This window comes from Cibotium barometz, chromosome 39 (genome assembly GCF_041138505.1).
Source record: "Cibotium barometz isolate CiBa-2024 chromosome 39, ASM4113850v1, whole genome shotgun sequence".
Lineage (NCBI taxonomy): Eukaryota > Viridiplantae > Streptophyta > Polypodiopsida > Cyatheales > Cibotiaceae > Cibotium > Cibotium barometz.
In genome coordinates this window covers 40,750,910-40,769,478 of record NC_141084.1, presented here as the reverse complement: position 1 = coordinate 40,769,478, position 18,569 = coordinate 40,750,910, and the positions used below count along the sequence as shown (strand labels likewise).

General features: G+C 41.4%; 1 protein-coding gene across 1 annotated transcript; it reads left to right on the top strand.

The window, feature by feature from the left end:
• The first annotated feature begins 2,015 nt into the window (after nucleotides 1–2,015).
• On the top strand, nucleotides 2,016–4,200 carry LOC147616092 (GATA transcription factor 5-like). The gene is made up of 2 exons (XM_086778729.1): nucleotides 2,016–2,672; nucleotides 2,792–4,200. The coding sequence occupies exons 1-2, from the start codon at nucleotides 2,343–2,345 to the stop codon at nucleotides 3,764–3,766; spliced, it is 1,305 nt and encodes a 434-aa protein (XP_086634855.1). The 5' UTR covers nucleotides 2,016–2,342; the 3' UTR covers nucleotides 3,767–4,200.
• The last annotated feature ends 14,369 nt before the right edge of the window (nucleotides 4,201–18,569 follow it).

The window sequence follows — 18,569 nt, the reverse complement described above, 5'->3', positions numbered from 1 at the left end:
GTGGACGGGCTGGAAACATGGTGAGAAGTTAGGGTGGGTGTGTGCTAAAAGTGGGGAGGCAATATGGAAGGAATAGACAAACGGGGCATGGAGAAGGGAGGGAAAGGGGTCAGGGGAGTGTGATGCAAGGGGAGGTGGTTAGGTTGTGAGAGTGACTTCGTAGTAAATTGTACTCAGCCATGGACCACTACCACTCCATGGTGTAGAAAAATGTATCTAACATTTTTTCACTAAAAAAGGTATGCATTGAGTACCTTAAACATGAAGGCTTAGAAAACGCAAATGAAAGTAAGCTTGCAATGTGCAACGTGCAATACACAACAAAAAGCCCAAATGAGTGATGAACTGTAAAAGTATATGAGCTGTAAGTGTGAAGCTAGAAAAAAGCAACATTATACCTGAAGTACAAAAGTTGCTTGTATATTCAAAGCTAACATACTCCAAGTGAAACATTGCTTAAGATCAATCGAGTAGAGAAAATGTATTTTAGATGTGGGTGCTTTTCAAGTCCATAGTTTTCAAAATGACAATAATTGAGAACATAGATTATTTATTTAATATGACAAAGAGGTATCAATATGTTGGAGCATGGAAATGACAATTAAGAAAAGTTGGAGGGGAAACTTGAAAGCATTTTTGGCTAGTTGCATGCATTATCAGGGAGCATACGTGGAGGAGGTTGAGGGAGGGGTTAAAAAGTAAGGTAAGGATGGAGAATTGAAGAGGGTTGCACATGGAAACGGCCGTGGTGTCCGCTTTTACACCTACCGGGCGTGGAAGGTACTCAAGAATTCAAAAAGACGGGACAAAGAAGCGCCTATTTAAATACTGCCACGTGCCACGATCCTACCGGCTCAATACACTGCTATTGCTACGTGGCTAGAACTGTGGGCAAGAATTTTTCCCACGTGGCAGAGTAGCATCTAGGGCTATTGTCAACACGGGAGAGGTTTCTTTGAAGCTTCCTTCTTGCTAATTAGCATGAAAAAGTGGTGATTAGAGAAGAACAAGTCAGTCGGTATACTAGGCGGGAAGAAGGATGGATAATGCCAAAAAAAGGCCAAGATTCGAATAAAGAAATGGCGCGTGTGTACACCCTCAACTCTAGACACAGACAGATTATAGATACGATCATACACCACAGGCAGGTGCAGGCCGGCAGGGTCTATAATTACAGGATTAACAATTTAATCTTTTCGCTAAGACACGTGTGCGCTTATCACAGTGGGCTAGATTACGGCAAACCACTGGCTATTGCCGGTAAGTTGTAGACGTGTGGACCAGCGCTTGTGCTGCCTAGCTGTATCTCGTTTTCAAAATTCTCCTCGTTTAAAAAAATATTATTTTCTTAGCAAGGACAATACGTTTTAATGTAGTAAAACGCTTTTTTAAAACGCTTTTTGAGTTTTAACACGGCCTTGTAATTACGCTGCTGGGAAGTCTGAGGTCCCGCTAAATGTAGAGAGCTGCTAACTTTGGGGGCAAACAACAATGAAGTTTATGAACATAGGGCTTCTTCTGAGCGCGTCAGCAGCTTTTTGTGCTTGCAAGCTTCCCAAAAAAAAAACGAGATACCTATCTTTCCCTCTGCAAAAAGTTTCGTGCAACAACATGGGAGAACTCAGAAGCTTTTAATTTTTAAAATTAAATTCAAAAATTTCCTTGCTGGAAACGCCCAGGGCTGGCCAAATTTGGCGGCAGGTCCAAAAGTGGCGGCGGTCTTACAAACGGGCCGTATTGGCGCCGGCGTCGCGGAGCCGCTGGAGACTAGAGGCCCCCAAAAATCAGCGCCAGATTTAGAGGCGCGGTGGAGCCCGGGCGGGGAGAATTCGAGGCAGTGCCGGCCAAGAAGCCGCTGCGGGCGGGCTCAGACTCGCTTTGCGGTGTGTCCGGGCTAGGGTAGACAGGAGGAGGCGCTAGATTTAGCGGCGAATTTAGCCGCGGCAGATGAATCCAAAGGGTAGATGACGGATCACACCAACTCATTCACTATACACCCTCCCTCCCCGTTCGCCTTTCTTTCTTGTCACAAGTTTTGTGCTCCCCGCCTTTCCTTCACATTTTTTTTTCCCCTGCGCAGTCTACCAGAAAAGCAGAAAACCGCCATAGCCAGAAATCAATCATTTTTCTCCTGCAGCACCGTGCTTTCCATTGTTTCTGCAGCAATGTACTGAACTCTTTGCGTTTTTATAAGTGCCCTTTATGCCCTCCTCGGCTGTTTCGCCCCGCTAGCGAGCTTTTCTTAGGCCCCCCCTCTTCTCTCTCTCTCTCTCTCTCTCCCTCTCTCTCTCTCTCTCTCTCTCTCCCCCCCCCCCCCCCCACACACACACTCGGAAGCTTTCATGGCGACGACACCCATGCCTTCCACTCTCTTGCGCGGCTCTGTACCTCACCATCACCATGAGCCTTTGCACCGGCCCCCCGAGCCTGCCGAAGTCTGCCCCCCAGAGCCTGCCGAAGTCTGTCCCACAGAGCCCAATTTCAGAGTAGACGACCTGCTGGACTTCTCCAACGACGACGAGCTGTGCGAAGAATTACCGGTTGCAAGCAGTTTCACGGAAACAGAAGCTCAAGTGCCGAGCGTATCGAGCGGGAAAGAGCTCAATTTCACTCGCAGCAGCAGTGCCTGTCAAGAGGCTTGCCAGCAGGCCTCGGGAGGGCTCTGTGTTCCGGTAAGATATTTGTGGGTTCTTTGTCTGTGCGATTTGGGCACATCCCCAAGAGAGCCCCTTTGCAAGTTTGCTAATAGTATGTGGGCTCTCTGACGAGGTTTTCCATGGTGTGTGGGCAGTCTGACGAGCTAGCCAACCAGCTAGAGTGGCTTTCTGCCTTCAACGAAGACAGCTCTTACTCGGGGGACAGAAAGCTCGCATCGCTGGTGAGCTCGGGGAGTCTCAGCGGGCCTAAAGAGGGCGAAAACAGCAGAGCGCAAGCCAAATTTCAAAGCCCCAGCCCAGTCTCTGTGCTCGAGCCAAGCGGAGGTTTGTATGCAAACTCCCTCTCTGCCAGTAGCAGCCATGTCCTTAGCAGAGCCCGCAGCAAGAGGGCTCGAAGCGGGGGTCGGATTTGGTCCTTGGACACCCTAATGCCCACGCTTGTGGACAACAGGCTGCGCGTCGCCCAAGAATCGTCTGTCTTCTTTGGGTGCCCACATGAGAGCGAGCCCTTCTTCCCATTAAAGAAAGCAAAGAAAGCTCCTACCCCCGCTTTCAAACCCCTCGTGGAAGCTCCTCCCCGGAGGTGCTCTCACTGCCTTGTGCAGAAAACGCCGCAGTGGAGAGCTGGCCCCATGGGCCCTAAAACCCTCTGCAACGCCTGCGGGGTGCGGTACAAGTCAGGTAGGCTCGTGCCTGAATACAGGCCTGCTGGTAGCCCTAGCTTTGTCACTGAAGTGCACTCTAATTCTCACAAGAGGATACTGGAAATGAGGCGCCTAAAGGAAGTTGAAGAAGAGGTTCCAGTGGGCAAGGAAGAAGAGGACGACGACGACGACGACGAAGATTGCCATTCTCAAACCGAGCCTTGCAAAGAGGACCTAATTGGCAGTAGAGAGGACCCAAATGCCCCAAATTGCAGCGAAGAGAGCCAAGAGGATTCAAATAGCCCAATTTGCAGTGAAGACGACCCAATTGATCCCACATGCATGAAAGACCGACAAGAAAGACTCACCATGGGCGAGTACAAGCAACAGGAAGACAGCAAAGAGGGCATTGCCATAGAGCAGAAAGAAGACAGCAACGAAGAGAGCATCAACAGTGTCAATTGAGCCTCTCTGCAAAACAATCGCTGTAAATTGTATTAGTCGTTGCAGGAGTAGTAGTAGGAGTTGTAGTGGTAGCAGTAGTTGTTGTGTTGGTATGGACTTAACCACACTTTCTAGTCGAATTTTGCCTCGCTTTCCTCCACATAGGTGCATCGTGTTGTGCGCTTAAGTGGAACACAACACAACAGTATAGGCGAACCCATTTTACATAGGTAGATATCACTTGTTTAGGGTAGTGTTTTGGTCGTAGCGTTTGGAAGGTTTGCACTTGCTTTAATTGTGATTATTAAAATCCATGGGTTCTTGTAACTCTAATGAAAGCTAGGTTGGTAAGAGGGATGGTTGTAGGAAGCAAAGCACGCACATTCTAGTCTCACATGTCCATCGTCAAGTGACCGTTGAATGATCATCTCAGAAGATTTCTCAATTGCTGGTTCTCAATTTCTGGAAATTTAGATTGCTAGTAGAGTTTAGAGTTCTGCTCCAATTTACTGTTTTGACCAGTTATGTCTTAGAGTTGTGCACCAATTTGCTGTGTTGAACAGGGTTTGAATTGTGGGTTTTTGATGAAGTGCGGGTTTTGTTTTGTTTCTGTTTTAAGCCTATAGACTCAAATATCTCTATATCTATCATGCCATTGGGGTACACCCTTGTGGGGGACATATGCCTACATGCCCATTGTCAAGCATTAGGGTCTGGAGCCGCCCAAGGAGGTGTTCATGCCAAGGGGCTAGTGGGAGAGATTGGAGGGCAAGTTGGTTGCCCTCCACGCAGTTCACACTTCACACCATAAAAATAGAAAACTTCAGCTGCCCTCCAATGGAAAATATGCAACCAACTAGAAAGGGCCGCTCAGAGATCTACCCAACACTTAGCTTTCTACTTCAAACGTTCTGACAGTATAGGTTTTTGATTTTTTTTTTTAATGAACCAACCCCAACACTTAGCTTTCTACTTCAAACGTTCTGACAGTGTAGGTTTTTTATTTATTTATTTATTTTTAATGAACCAATTGTTGCCTGTTAATTTCAATAAAAGATTTTTCTTTTTTTTTAAAATCTTGAACAAACCTGACCACTCAGTCTAGCGAGAACTAAATCCCCTCTGGTGGTGGTAGTGTTGGGAGGGCCATTGGTACGACTCCTGGTGGATGGCGTTAACAGCTCCCAAGCAAGCAGAGTGCCCAAGCAATGTGCATTGAAGGATTCACACGGCACAGCCGGCCTAAAAATTTTGGTCTTACCTAGTGAAATTTTCGCAGAAACCCAAGACAGCTAACCGACAGGAAGTGATGGGCCACCCGGAATATATGACAAATGGATATGCATGAAGCTTTAAAGTAAAAGCGTTTAAAGAAAATAATAATAGAGCGAGCGTACCCTGTAATTCAAACACACATGAAAAGGAGCGTGCCAAACGTTATGCAGGTTGACCAAAAAGCCACCCACCCCCATTTGCTCCTCCATTGGTGTCACGGCTTCATCTCACAAGGGCCCTCACACACGTAGCTGGTCTCTAGTGTCAACACTTCAGAGAAACTTTTCTAATTTCTTACCAAACCTCCCATCAATCCCTTTCACCATGGGTTGAAGTGATTTTCAACAAATACTTTAGCCAGCAATTGTAACTCAAACTTGAAATATTTCAAGAGTGCTTTTACCTTCTCATTGTCCTTGGAAAATAGAACTTCTCTAGGTTAAAGGGAACCTTGGTCTAGAGGACATAGTGCTAACCTCTTGGGTGCTTTTTCTTGAACCTTGGTCTAGAGTATGGACATAAAGTGGATGTCGATAACCTTTTCTACCCTACCCGAGCCAAATTTCACACATTGTGGAATTGGCAACACTAGTTGTAAGCTTGGTAGTTCAAACTCCTTCGAGTTCACTTCACAACCACAAATGAGCTTGGATAGCTTTGTCTTCTTGCTAAATATCTCCAACTTTGCTATGGGTCGGAAATCTTGAGGTGTGTGGAAACCATCCCTCATTTCCTAAAAGCCCCCACTAGTTTGTCCCTTCTTGCAACCTAGTGTAGACTTTGGCCACTTGTGGCATGATTCATGTCTTTTACATGCCTAGATCATGGGTTTCACATGCCTAGATTGTCACACAAAGTTGGTGGAAATTTTCTTTTTAAGGAAAGTAGGGTCATGATTATTAAAGTGATGTTTGCTAAGATGGTCTTTATAGCGGTGACGTTTTACACTCTTGCAAAATGGGTCATGTACCTACCTTTCTTTGTATGATGTGACATGTGAGAGGTAGTCCATTGATGCTTCTCTTGCTTTGTTCTTTACTTCATCACACAAACTCTACACGGATATAGATCATAAAAATGTCTTCGCTTTTCTTATTCTAGTATTAAAACTGCACTTTACCTAGTAATAATTTTGAGGTTTTATTTATGTTTTGATAGCATGTGTATTGAAGTTATTTGATATAATCTCTTAGTTTAAATAATATTTGTGTCTTGAAATGCTCTCACCACTTAGCATGTAAAAATACACATAGATTATATTGCCTAATGTTGATGTCGAGTTAATACCCTTATTAATATCTTTTGACGAAGGTTTGCCTCCTTTGTCCTCCCTACTTGATTTGTCTACTATGATTAATTCACTTTTACATAGTTTACAAAAGTAATCTTGGAAAGAGAGTCAGTTTGTGAGTGAAAGTCATGATAGGTACCTAAAAGCAACCCCCTACCTCTCACAAGATTTGTGCCTCTTTGTACTTATTAAATGTGTCACCAAAATTTCACTTAATGGTGAGATAAATCTAGTATAGAAATTCTCATGGATGTTATTTTTCAACGATCAAAAGTATATTTGAATAGTTTTCTTTAGAGCTTTTAAAAGAGCGTTTCATAAAGCTTAATTGTTAATTTGAGGACTTTGTGGTCTCGTTTTTATGGTTTTCAATTAGTTAGGGTGCTTGCAATTAGAGTAGGACCCTTAAGTGCAAGATAAAAAAACCATAGTTTTCATTAATTATTCTTAATTTTCATTAATCTTACTAGTTTTTAGATTAGTGGAGTGATTAAGGAAGTTAGAAACCCCAAAAAATTGGTTTCCTATTAGTGGGCTCAAGCTCGAATTGTCTAACCTAGACCATTCTAACTAACCCAAACGAATGGACCTGGGTTCAAACCTTGACATTTGTGGTGTGTGTGAGTGGTGCAATGCTTACATTGCATTCCTCGAAAGAAAATGGTTTCCCATGGAAAAAACAAGTCAATGAAGGGTGAAATTAGAGTAAACAAGGTAATACAATTGTGTGGTTTAATAAAAAATAACATGGAAACCCCTCAATTTAACCAATTTAGTGACTTTTAGTGGCTTCTTTTAATGGAAGTGAACCACTTTTATTGAATAATTAGGAGTAAATTAATCACCATTTTAGAGATATTAATTACTAACAAGCTTAAAAATTAGTTTGCAAAACAATGCCCTAATTTATTGCATCACTTAATTAATTTTAACTAACCAAAATCCCCTTGTTTTAAACAAATAAAAACTTACTTAAGGCAAAGACTCCCCTAATTGGAAATTACCCATCCCATAGGCAGTGGGATACATTTTATTATCTTGAATTAAAAGAGAACCCCACTCCCCTACTATAACTCCTTCCCCACTCTCTCTTTTTAAAAAAAAACTTTCTTGAAAATAGATCCCTTCCTTTTTTTCATTTTTCAATTGCACCTTTTCTTTCCTTTTTTAATGGAATACAAAATTTCACCCCCAAAAAAACTCTCGCCCTCCCTTACCTATTTTTATCAATTTTCTTATTTTTGCTTTAAAAAACACGTATTATTTCCTTATTAAGTTGTTCTTGTATATGTCCATGCCTTCTCTTTAGAATTAAACTAGAAAAAAAAAGAGCCCAAGACGATCTATGTGGCTTGACAACATGGTTACCTTACAACTCCCCATGGGCAAAGTGTCGATGCTTCTTTGGGAAGGAGAGAGAACAACGGAGCCAACACTTGCAATCCCTTGAATAACAAGTATGGTCTTAACACCAACAACAAAAGCCTCCTAATGCCCGCATAAGGCCAAATAATAACCAGTACAACATCACACCGGCAAGGGTGTGGCTTGGCTTCTTACAAGTAAAAACTTGCAATAGTGGGCAAGCCCACATACATCAAGGTGCTTGTTTCTAGGAGCCTAGAAGTCACTAGGCCGATCGACCCTTATAGATTCACATGGTTTAGTCGTGTTCCCTTCAACAGCAAGCTGGATCATGAGATTGGTGCCTATAATTGGTTGTGGGCTTCACCACGCCTCACAGTAGCCCTTGTTGATTATGCTGACACCTGCACCACCATCCACCCAAGATTATAGTGATTTGCTTTCCTACATTTATACATGACATGCTGCAGCACAACGTTTATCCCCCACAGCTTTTCAAAATAGTGTCCCAACTTGTTCATGGGCACTCTTGGCAATCCTTTAGTCTTGGGGGTACGAAACGAGAGCACTCATCAAGTTAGTATGGTTCATGCTCTTCTAGCTTCACTAGGTGGGCTCTTAAGTTGCCGTTTGCCCAATCAGATAAGTCTCTTCAAAGTTGAGAGTTTCCTTCCAAAAGAGAATCTATCGGGTCTTGGAATTTTGAAGACAAGAAGGTTGTGAGACTTGTTATGTCATATTTTCACTCACATGGAGATGGGCTAGGACCTACAAATCTGGTGGTGCCTTTGTAAGGGGACGAAATGAAGTCTCACCGATCACCTCAAAGAAAACAATGTGCTAACCCATTGGTGAAGGGAAAACTTTGGCCCGAGTCGTCCCCACAACTACATCTACCAATGTACAATTTGGTTGGATTGGTTTTGGAGCCAAGGGGGGGTTGGGAACTCACCCTTTCTTTGGCCTCCTCTTGAGATTGGTTTTACTGATTCAGTCAAGGCCTTTGGAAAGTTCTAAGGTTTTCTCACTGGTTCTAGGTTTGGCTCTAGAATGGGGTATGGGATATGCTCAAAATGGGGGGTTAGTGGTTCATACTTGATCACTTTCTCAAGGATTGGCTCTAGTTGATCATGTACTTGAGCTTGTTTCACTCGCTCCCTCTCTAACACCAAGTTGGGCTGCTCTTTTACTTACTTCGAAAGGTTAGCCTAGTTAATCGATTTTGTTTCTATGTCAAGAGCTAGCTTGAGCAAGAGATCTCGTATGCTATTTCCCGAATGGAGGTAGCTTTGGAGCTCTCATACCACTTTTAATGGTCAAGAAATCATCGTCCTTGATGAGTAACCATGCATCACACTTTTGTGTCCCCTTGGCTTCTTCTTTTAGAGGTCCTCTAATTTTGGTCCTTTAGCCTTTTTGGGGGCTACCTTAGTCTTTGGGGCTTGTGCCTCAAGCTTCTTAGCTACTTGCTTTTAGGTTGAAGCTTGAGCTTTATTTACAGCCTTGGATGTTTCCTTTTGGCTACTTCCCTCATCTTGGCCTAGAGCCCTATGATGGCAGTGAGGGGGACTCGATGTGGATTAGTCCTCCATGCACACTCAACAAGTTAAGGTTCGTCAAAGTGGCTGATGCTTCTGCCACTTTTGAAATTGTCACTCTATTAGGACAATACTTATAAGCATGTTCAAATCCACACTTGTAACATGTGTCTTCGGATTGCTTCGAATTGAATGACATTGGGCTTTGGCATTTGATTCTTGGCATTAGATTCAGAGTGCTTATTGGAGCACACTCGTGGGGCTTGGTGGTGTAAGAGATTTGTGAGAGGAAAACACTCCACAATATGGTGTGGGCTTGAGGGTGTAAGAGCTTTGTGAGGACAACAACACTCCATAATATGGTATGGGATTTTGCATTGAAAGCATTGAAGTGGTGGTCTATGCACCATATTATTGAGATCTCTTACCTATTGTTGTTGCACCATAGGATGGAAGCTATATGGTTGTGTCCTACTGTTTATAAGACTCATAACTCTCCTATTTAAGGTTATCTAAATCTATAGGTAGGGTCACAAAGCACTATTGTACTGGTGCAGTTCTTGGAGGAACCGGCTACAGTGGTGATAATAAAGGTGGCTATGGCATTAGTGGTAGTCTCGATAAGGGCTTTTGATAGGCAGGCACTGGAGTTTGTGTCGGTTGAGGAGCAGCTATACTGGGACTTGTAGGAGGGCTAATGGTTTCCTTGGTGCTCGGAGCATCCATCATGGTGCATCAAAGTCCACCCCCTACGGTTGGTACTAACAATGAGACAGATTATGGTTTATGGTTTTTGTGGTGCTGGTAATGTAAGCACAAAACTATTGCAACATTGGACTTAGCAAAAGACACTCCATTCCGATACAGTTTTGGTGGCAAACTAGATCTAAGAACTAGCTAGAAATTGTGATTATTAGGAGTGGAACGACCCACTAAAGCATTAAGCTCCATTAGATCGAAATAGAATGACGAAGTCAATTTTTGTTTACACATTTTTCATAATTTGTTCATGCATTGTTGAATTGGTAGAGTAGAAGCATGCAAAATCATTCAAAACCAATTAAAAAAAACTTAATTAGTTACATCACAACCCTTAATTAAGATTAGAGACACTAACACACCCCATCAAGTCCAAAAAATAAAAAAACCAGGCCAACAAAAACCACAAAAAACTAGGCCAAACTAGGATTAAAAGCACTAAACACACCCCATCAAGTCTAAAAATCACAAAACCATCAAAAACCAGGCCAAACTAGCTCTCAAGTAGGGGACGCAAGCCCATAGTCCTGCATAAACATACATGAATCTAGACACATGAAACCTCGAGACATGATCCATGAGCCTGGGCAGGTGAGCCTACAGATGTGATCTTAGAGAGGTAGATATGTCTAATATAGTATGGGCGAGTTATTACAACCATAAAGAACGGACAAACCTACCCATGTCCTTATTGGAAGATTTTTTGGTCATACAAAATGTATCACCTACAAATTTCAAGGAAAATTCTTGTCCTCTCATAATTATTGGAGACTTATTATCTAATTGCAAGTGTATCTACAAATTTTAAGAAAAATTATTGTCTTAATAATTAGAGAATTAAGTATAATTATTACCAATAAGTGCATACCACCGCTTCCATAGGCCATGTTCCTAGATTTTTGTACCCCAAAAAGGCCTATTTCATACCAAAGGGAACTACATAAGCTGAGTGCATGCAAAAAAGGCATAGCTAGACATGAACCTAGACATGTGAGAACCTATATACATGAGCCAAGAGACACGAGACCAAACACATAAACTTACATACATGAGCCTAGAGACATGAGTCTAGAGGCATGAACTCAAACATGTGAGCCTAGAGATGTAAACCTGCATACATGAGCCGAGTCACATAAACTTGGAGATGTGAGCCTAGAGACATGAGTCTAGAGGCATGAACTCGAACATGTGAGCCTAGAGATGTAAACCTGCATACATGAGCCTAGAGATGTAAACTTGCATAGATGAGCCGAGTCACATAAACCTGGAGAGATGTGAGCCTAGAGTCATGAGTCTAAAGGCGTGAACCTAGTCACGTGAGCCTAGCAACACAAAAAAACATATGAAACCATTTACAGACTTGAACAAGAAGCCAATACTTTTGATGTGAACCTAATACGGACTAATTGTTGGAAACGACAATGCAACCAATTACAACATATCCAATCACCCCTCCTTAAATCCACCAAACCCAATAAATGACTAGCACTTAGGAGAGTGCGCCCCTATTAAGAATCCTAGACTCCTTCGAACCCAGGAGCTTTGGAAAGAAATGAGCCAATGAAATATGGAAGTGAGTGGAAGAACAATGGAACACCTCAAAACAAGATGTAAGATTCCTGCCCCTAGCTTTTGAGATGTACAGGTGTAAGAACCGTCCCTTCAGTCTCTTGTAATCATCCCCCCCTCTCAGAAATGGAAAAAGATCTTGTTTTACCCTGTTTTGGCCTTGAGAGAGAAAATGTCTAGAGAGAGGTAAAAGATCTTGTTTTACCCTGTTTTGGCCTTGAGAGAGAAAATATCTAGAGAGAGGTAATTCAAAATTAAGATATTTTTGGATACAAAAATTCTCCCGATATCTAAAATGAATTCCCTTGAAACAGAACTTCAAAATGAACTTTCCAATATGCATTAGGAATTAATTGAATATGTGTATAAGAGACCTTAGCCTAAGGGTCCACATTTTCAAAGAAAATTGGATTAAGGTCCAAATCAGGTTCCAAAGGGCCAATAGGATTAATCCAAGTGTTGGAATGACAAAAAAGCAAAGAATAAAAGAAAATATCCCAAAAATGAGTAAATTCTCACATAAGATGAAGAGTTGATTGAGTACATGGTTTATTAGTTAAAAATTAAGGTATATTAGTTTTTTAAAAAAGGGATATTTTGGTAAAATGATGCATTTTTGACACCTCAGTAAGGAGGGAAAGCCACTTGAGGTAGGCGCCTTTTTTATCATCATTTATTGGCTTTTTTTAATTTAAAAAAATGTGATATTTTTATCTCTCCTCTCTCCTAATGCAAACTAGATCAAAAAGGGAGCCAAACTGATCCAAATCTTGTCCAAATTGGGTCAAACTGAAGCTGGAAACCTCTAGAACCCAGTTGGACTTGGTTAGTGGTCTCCCTCACTTATAAATAGACCCTCATTCCTTTGTATTTTCATCTTTGTGAATTTACAGGCCATTATTGTCTTCATTTTAGTGTAATTTCTATTATCCCTCAAATTGCCTCTTCTCTTGGGAGCTTTGGAGCTTCTCTATTCTCCATCCTCTCTTTGAGATTACCCTCTCCCTCTTGGTGGCCAAGGACTTGCTTGTGGGCTTCACTTCTAGCCAAAGAATCAAGCCAAATTTAAAGATAAACCTAGTTTAATGATTTTTTTTTCAATTCTCTCAATGATTTTCTTCTTCTCAACCCCTCTAAAGCTTGAGATGCTTTCAATGGAATGGTTTTCCTTTGAAATCGAGCTCTCCAATGATTCATAATGTTTAATTAGATTAATGCTTAATTATAGTGTTTTTGTTAATAAATCTCTCTTTTGGAAAGATTAATCATTTATATGGTTAGATCCTTGGTAGAAGGATGATTCTCAATGATAATCTCTTTATCCTAATCAAAACTCTAGGCTTGATAAGCTAGAGAAAGAGATTAGATATTTTCATGATTTTTAATCTAGTAAAAATGATGGTTAATTATTTTTAGCTTGATTATGAGTAAGACAAATCATATTAACTCATTCTAAATTGAAAGAGGGTTATGCTAACATTTTTAGAAATGAGGAATGGTTATTTTAGAATAATCAAGAGATTTATTCATAATTATGTTTATAATTATGCTATGTATGCATAATTTAATTTTACTCTAAAAGAAGAATTCCTATCATATTTTCATTACAAGTTTTCATTGCAAATTAGAAAATTGAACATTTCCAATAATTGCAGCGAAGCTCTGGTAAAATTTTCTAGAAAAGAGATAAATCTTATTTTTATGCATAATTTTAATAAAGTAAAAAGAGAAATTCCTATCATATTCTAGGCATAGATATTTTTATGCTAAAAGTGGAGTTTTGAGCATTATTCAATAGTCAAAAAAATAAAGAAGAATATGCACAAATTTTATAGAATCATTGAATGGATGTGAATAGATGTAAGAATGATGTGAATGGATGTGAACGGATGTAGGATGATGTGAATGAATGTGATATGATATAACTGGATGTGTATGGATGTGAACGGATGTAGGATGATGTGAATGGATGTGACTGGATGTGTATAGATGTGAATGGATGTGTATGGATGTGTATGGATGTGAATGGATGTGAACAGATGTAAGATGATGTGAATGGATGTGATATGATGTGACTGGATGTGAATGGATATAGGAATGATGTGAATGGATGTAAGAATGCTGTGAATGGATGTAGGATGATGTGAATGAATGTGATATGATGTGACTGGATGTGTATGGATGTGGATGGATGTAGGAATGATGAGACTGGATGTGAATAGATGTGAATGGATGTAGGAATGATGTGAACGGATGAAGGATGATGTGAATGGATTTGATATGATGTGACTGGATGTGTATGGATGTGAATGAATGTAGGAATGATGTGAATGGATGTAGGATGATGTGAGTGGATGTGATATGATGTGACTGGATGTGAATGGATGTGTATGGATGTGAATGGATGTAGGAATGATGTGAATGGATATAGGAATGGTGTGAATGGATGTAGGAATGATGTGAATGGATATGAATGGATGTAGGAATGACGTGGAATGGGATAATGAGAAATGACGTGAAAAAATGAGAAATAACGTGGAATAATGAGAAATGACATGGATGACGTGGAATGGGACGATGAGAAATGATGTGGAATGACGAGAGATGATGAGGAATAATGTGTAAGGATGTGGATGATGAGAAAAGATGGGAATTCTGTTTGGAACTGTATTTGTAGATGAAACCTGTTTTTTTAAAAATTATTTTATGTCAAGAATGCTGGGGAAGCATTTTGACCATCTTGTGAATGAGGTCGTGCGGACCTAAGTGAAAAAGTTACAACAGCTGACGAAGAGTCAATGAAGGATGTCTCGCGTGGCAAGGTCGGCCGAGGTCTTGACCAGTCTCGGTTTTCGATTAAAATGGTGAGCTTCCGGTACAGTGGATGAGGCACCAAGGAAGCGGCCTATGAGTGAAGCGCTAGGTCACCTGCTAAGGAACCTAGAGAGTGCTGACCATACGGGTGCTTGGGCTCTGGGTCGCCGAACATACCCACGCGTGCTTCGGGAAAGAAAATGAGTTGAAGCTGTTTTCTGAACACGAGCATGGATCTGGTTGATTGACCTTGCTGGTCTTCAACGAATGAGTTCATGGCTCTTTTACATGGATCTTGTTGGTTGATCTTACTGATCCCAACTAGATGGGGTTAGGCTGGACTGATGGATCCCTATAATTAAAATTCAATTCTGTTCAAGTTACGATAGTTGAAGTAAATAACGGATTATCCTTGTTCTATGGAAAAGAATCAACGGCTATGCCTCTTTGACGAGGAAAAAAGCGTTGATCTCTATGATCCAAGTGCAAGTTCCTCCCCTTGATCCGACTTTTTTCCTCTTTGACGAGGAAAAAAGTTACGATAGTTGAAGTAAATAACGGATTATCCTTGTTCTATGGAAAAGAATCAACGGCTATGCCTCTTTGACGAGGAAAAAAGCGTTGATCTCTATGATCCAAGTGCAAGTTCCTCCCCTTGATCCGACTATGTGATCCATTCTCTGGGAGGAATCACCAATGCTTTCTGGGTGAGGGAAGTTTTTTCCGAGCTTGGTTTTCGAAGAACCTAGGGATTAGTCTCTTGTCCGGACATGGCGAGGCCCCGAGTGGGAAACCCTCACAGCGGTCCTTTGAACTCTAGATTCACCAACTAGCTTAATAAACAACACCTTAAACTTTATAAAGAAGACATTCAATTGCCCTTTCTTTAGGCACAACTCCAGTGAAGGAGAAGCAGGAGTAGGACTTGGAACCTCAAGGTTTGCCACAAGAAATAAGCAAACCATGTCCCTTCAATGCCACAACGTTTTAAATATTTGGTGTCGATCTTGAGGTGGGTTTATTCCTAGTAGACCATGACAAATAAGTACCCCAATAATCACAGTGGGACATGTCACTTTTACCGTATCACCATGGATAAATTTTCTTCCATAATACATATCCCATAAGAAATAATCAAACCATGTCCCCCCAATGCCATAACATTTTAAATATTTGGTGTCGATCTTGAGCTAGGTTTATTCCAAGTAGACCATGACAAATAAGCAACTCCCAACGATCTTCAATAGCCATTACATCTTTGTTAAGCTTATAGCTTACTATTCTTTTGGCTAAGTCAATGTAGCAGCTACTCTATGAGGACATATACATACTCATGCACTAGAGGACAATTGCACCAAGGCCTCATCATTGACAACTTTCCAGGTACATCTCTGGATGGGGGAGCCATGGTGGGTGAAAGCCTGGTGAGTGGTATAACCCATCGCCTGGAACTTTCCTTCAAATTCTAAACCTCTCCAAACACAAGTCTTCACAACGCATGGGTCTCAAATCCTTAGTGAAGAAATCTTAGCCTCACAAGTCAATGTAATTCTTTCATACCTCACCAACAAGTGGCCACATCAACAAGAAGCATCTCCATAAGAGTCTATGTGACTCAATTCTTGTACTTCATGTATATATGCTTTATTAGAGCACTTACATATACATAAAATAAAAAATAGCACATGGGAAGAAGCATGCAGGAATAGGTCCTACTTAACAACATTTGACAAGAATCTTACCTCAAAAAGGGACTTCATCGAAGGCATATTCAAATGATGAATATCACTTCAATGAATCAAATGAGAAATTGAGAAACACAATCTCATTCTGATGATTATGTCTACGTTCCTCCATATCCTTCCTTCTCTTATCTCCTATTATTAACATATCTTAGCTTCCCCACTAACACAAATCACAGGTAACCTTGCTTATGATTGCCAAAAACAAAGTGAGCCAAAAAAAAAGGAAAAAAAAAACATGCTCACTAAAATATAAAAATGCAATCATTCAAAAAAAAACCCCACCCCCACACCCCGTTAGGAATTCCCAATAAACTACTAACCTTTTCATTTATTGAATCGCCTTTCTTATTCCTTCTGGAGGGAAAAAGACCATTGAACGTCACTCTACATCACAAGCCATCAACAAAGCTTGTCCATTCTCCCTACACACAAAAGTCTTCAACGCAATCACGAGGATAAGATCACCATCAGGAAGGGGGGAGTGTTAACCCATTCCTAGAGTTAACAAGAGCTACCACCATTATCTTACATAAAGGAGTCAAGGGAATTACACCAAAAGGTCATACATTCAAGATATGAAGCAATGGTGTACAAATCTACAACTTGGACGAGCGCTCGTAATGGTCGGATGGAATACTTACGGTAATTCCCGCTTCAAGAGCATGAGTGCAACACGGAAGTGTGTGACAACGCTCGTAGGAGGCGCGGTGGATTTACATCTCAAGGAGCTATAGAGCTTAGAGAACTCGAGAGTTACAAGCTCGGCCATTGGAAAGATCCTCACGATAGTTGCGATTCACCAGGTAATCTCTTGTTGTGGATGTGTTTCTAGGGGGGTTAGGGTGAGCCAGTAATAACAACGATAACCTACAAGACAAGGATGTAGAAGTCATCCACCCAAACCAAGAGATAGGGAATACATCATCCAAAGCCTCATTATCGGCCAAGAATTCCCAACTAGCACTAACTAGAGTCCTAGTCAAGGAAATGAACATGGATCAGTTGTTGGTAAAAAATCTCAACCATTTAGGCTAGCAGTGGTGGTAGGTACAACCCTAAGGCTAGTAGTGGTAGTGGTGGTGGTAAGGGCAACCTCAAGATTAACCCTAGCCAACACATCAATCAAGGCACCCACATTTATTCCCATAAAAAGAAATGATTTGGTGTGTAATTCATCGTACATAGTGTCCAATGCTAAGGCATAGACAACAATACTATTGTGCTCATTGCTAGCACCATAGGTGTTGAAATTTGAGCATAATGATGAGCTATGGTGGATCATACACTAGAATCAACATGATTAACAAAGTGATTAGCAAGTGATTAAGATGTAATTAGTGAATAATTAGCAGATAGATTAATGTAGGCATGGATACTCAAAAACCAGCAAATTCTCATTAGGGCTATGCCTCAATTTATAGTGTTTACATCAAGCATCAAATCCCCTTGATTTCTCCATGATTCACTCCCAGAATATCTCCACCTTTTGCTCGATTCTCTCCACCTCTTCTCTTTTCCCTGAATATCTCCCAGAATATCTCCACACTCCTAAATTCCCTCATGCTACCCATTATTCTCTCCCAGTAGATTCTCCTAACCTTTTCACAGGTTCTTTCACAATTACATCTCCTCTTTTACAGCCTCTATCCAAGAGCTTGTTCCCACACACACCCTATTCACTTGTATTTTCAACACCTCCCCTCAAGTGAATAATCCTAGTACACCTAGACCCTATACCAAGTTTGCCTCCCCTTACTTGGCAGTCCGCGACCAGTGTCTACTCCTCCCCTCAAGTTATCTCAGCACACCTGGACCCTGTATCAAGTTTCTCTCTTACTTGACAGTCCGCGACCAGTGCCTCAAGTCCCTAAACTCCATAGTCCTTGACACTCTCTCTCTCTATGTGTCCAAGGCTACTATAAGTGCCCGCGACCTTGACTAAAGTGCTCACACATACATCTATCTACCACGTGGCCTACATCATCGGTGGCTCAGAGGTGGTTTTACTTTATTGGGGCAGGTTACATTGGGTTGTGGGCTCTCTCTCTCTCTCTCTCTCTCTCTCTCAGAGATTTTCACATGGCTCCTCACTCTTTGGAGCCTCACATCTTCTCTTTTCTTCAGTCTTCTTCTCGTGGCAGCATCTCTCCACGCGTCCGTCTCTTCTTCCAGTCTTCTCGGGGCAGCTTCTCTTCTTGTGGCAGCTTCTCTTCTCGTGTCCATGTCTTCCTTCAGGTCTTCTTCTCGGTGTGGATCCTCTTCTTGGGAAGAGATATTCTTCTTCTTTCATGGCTGGGGCCATGAGCTCGTCCGTCAGGTCTTTTTGCTCCATGTGAGCAACATGTTTCAATGTTTTGCTGACAGTTCCTTTGGGCTTTTTATGTTTATCTTTTGTCATTATGCAATGCAAACCCAAATTTATGCGGGAGGTCTTACCTCTTGCCTTATTCTGGACAAGTGCAGTGTCT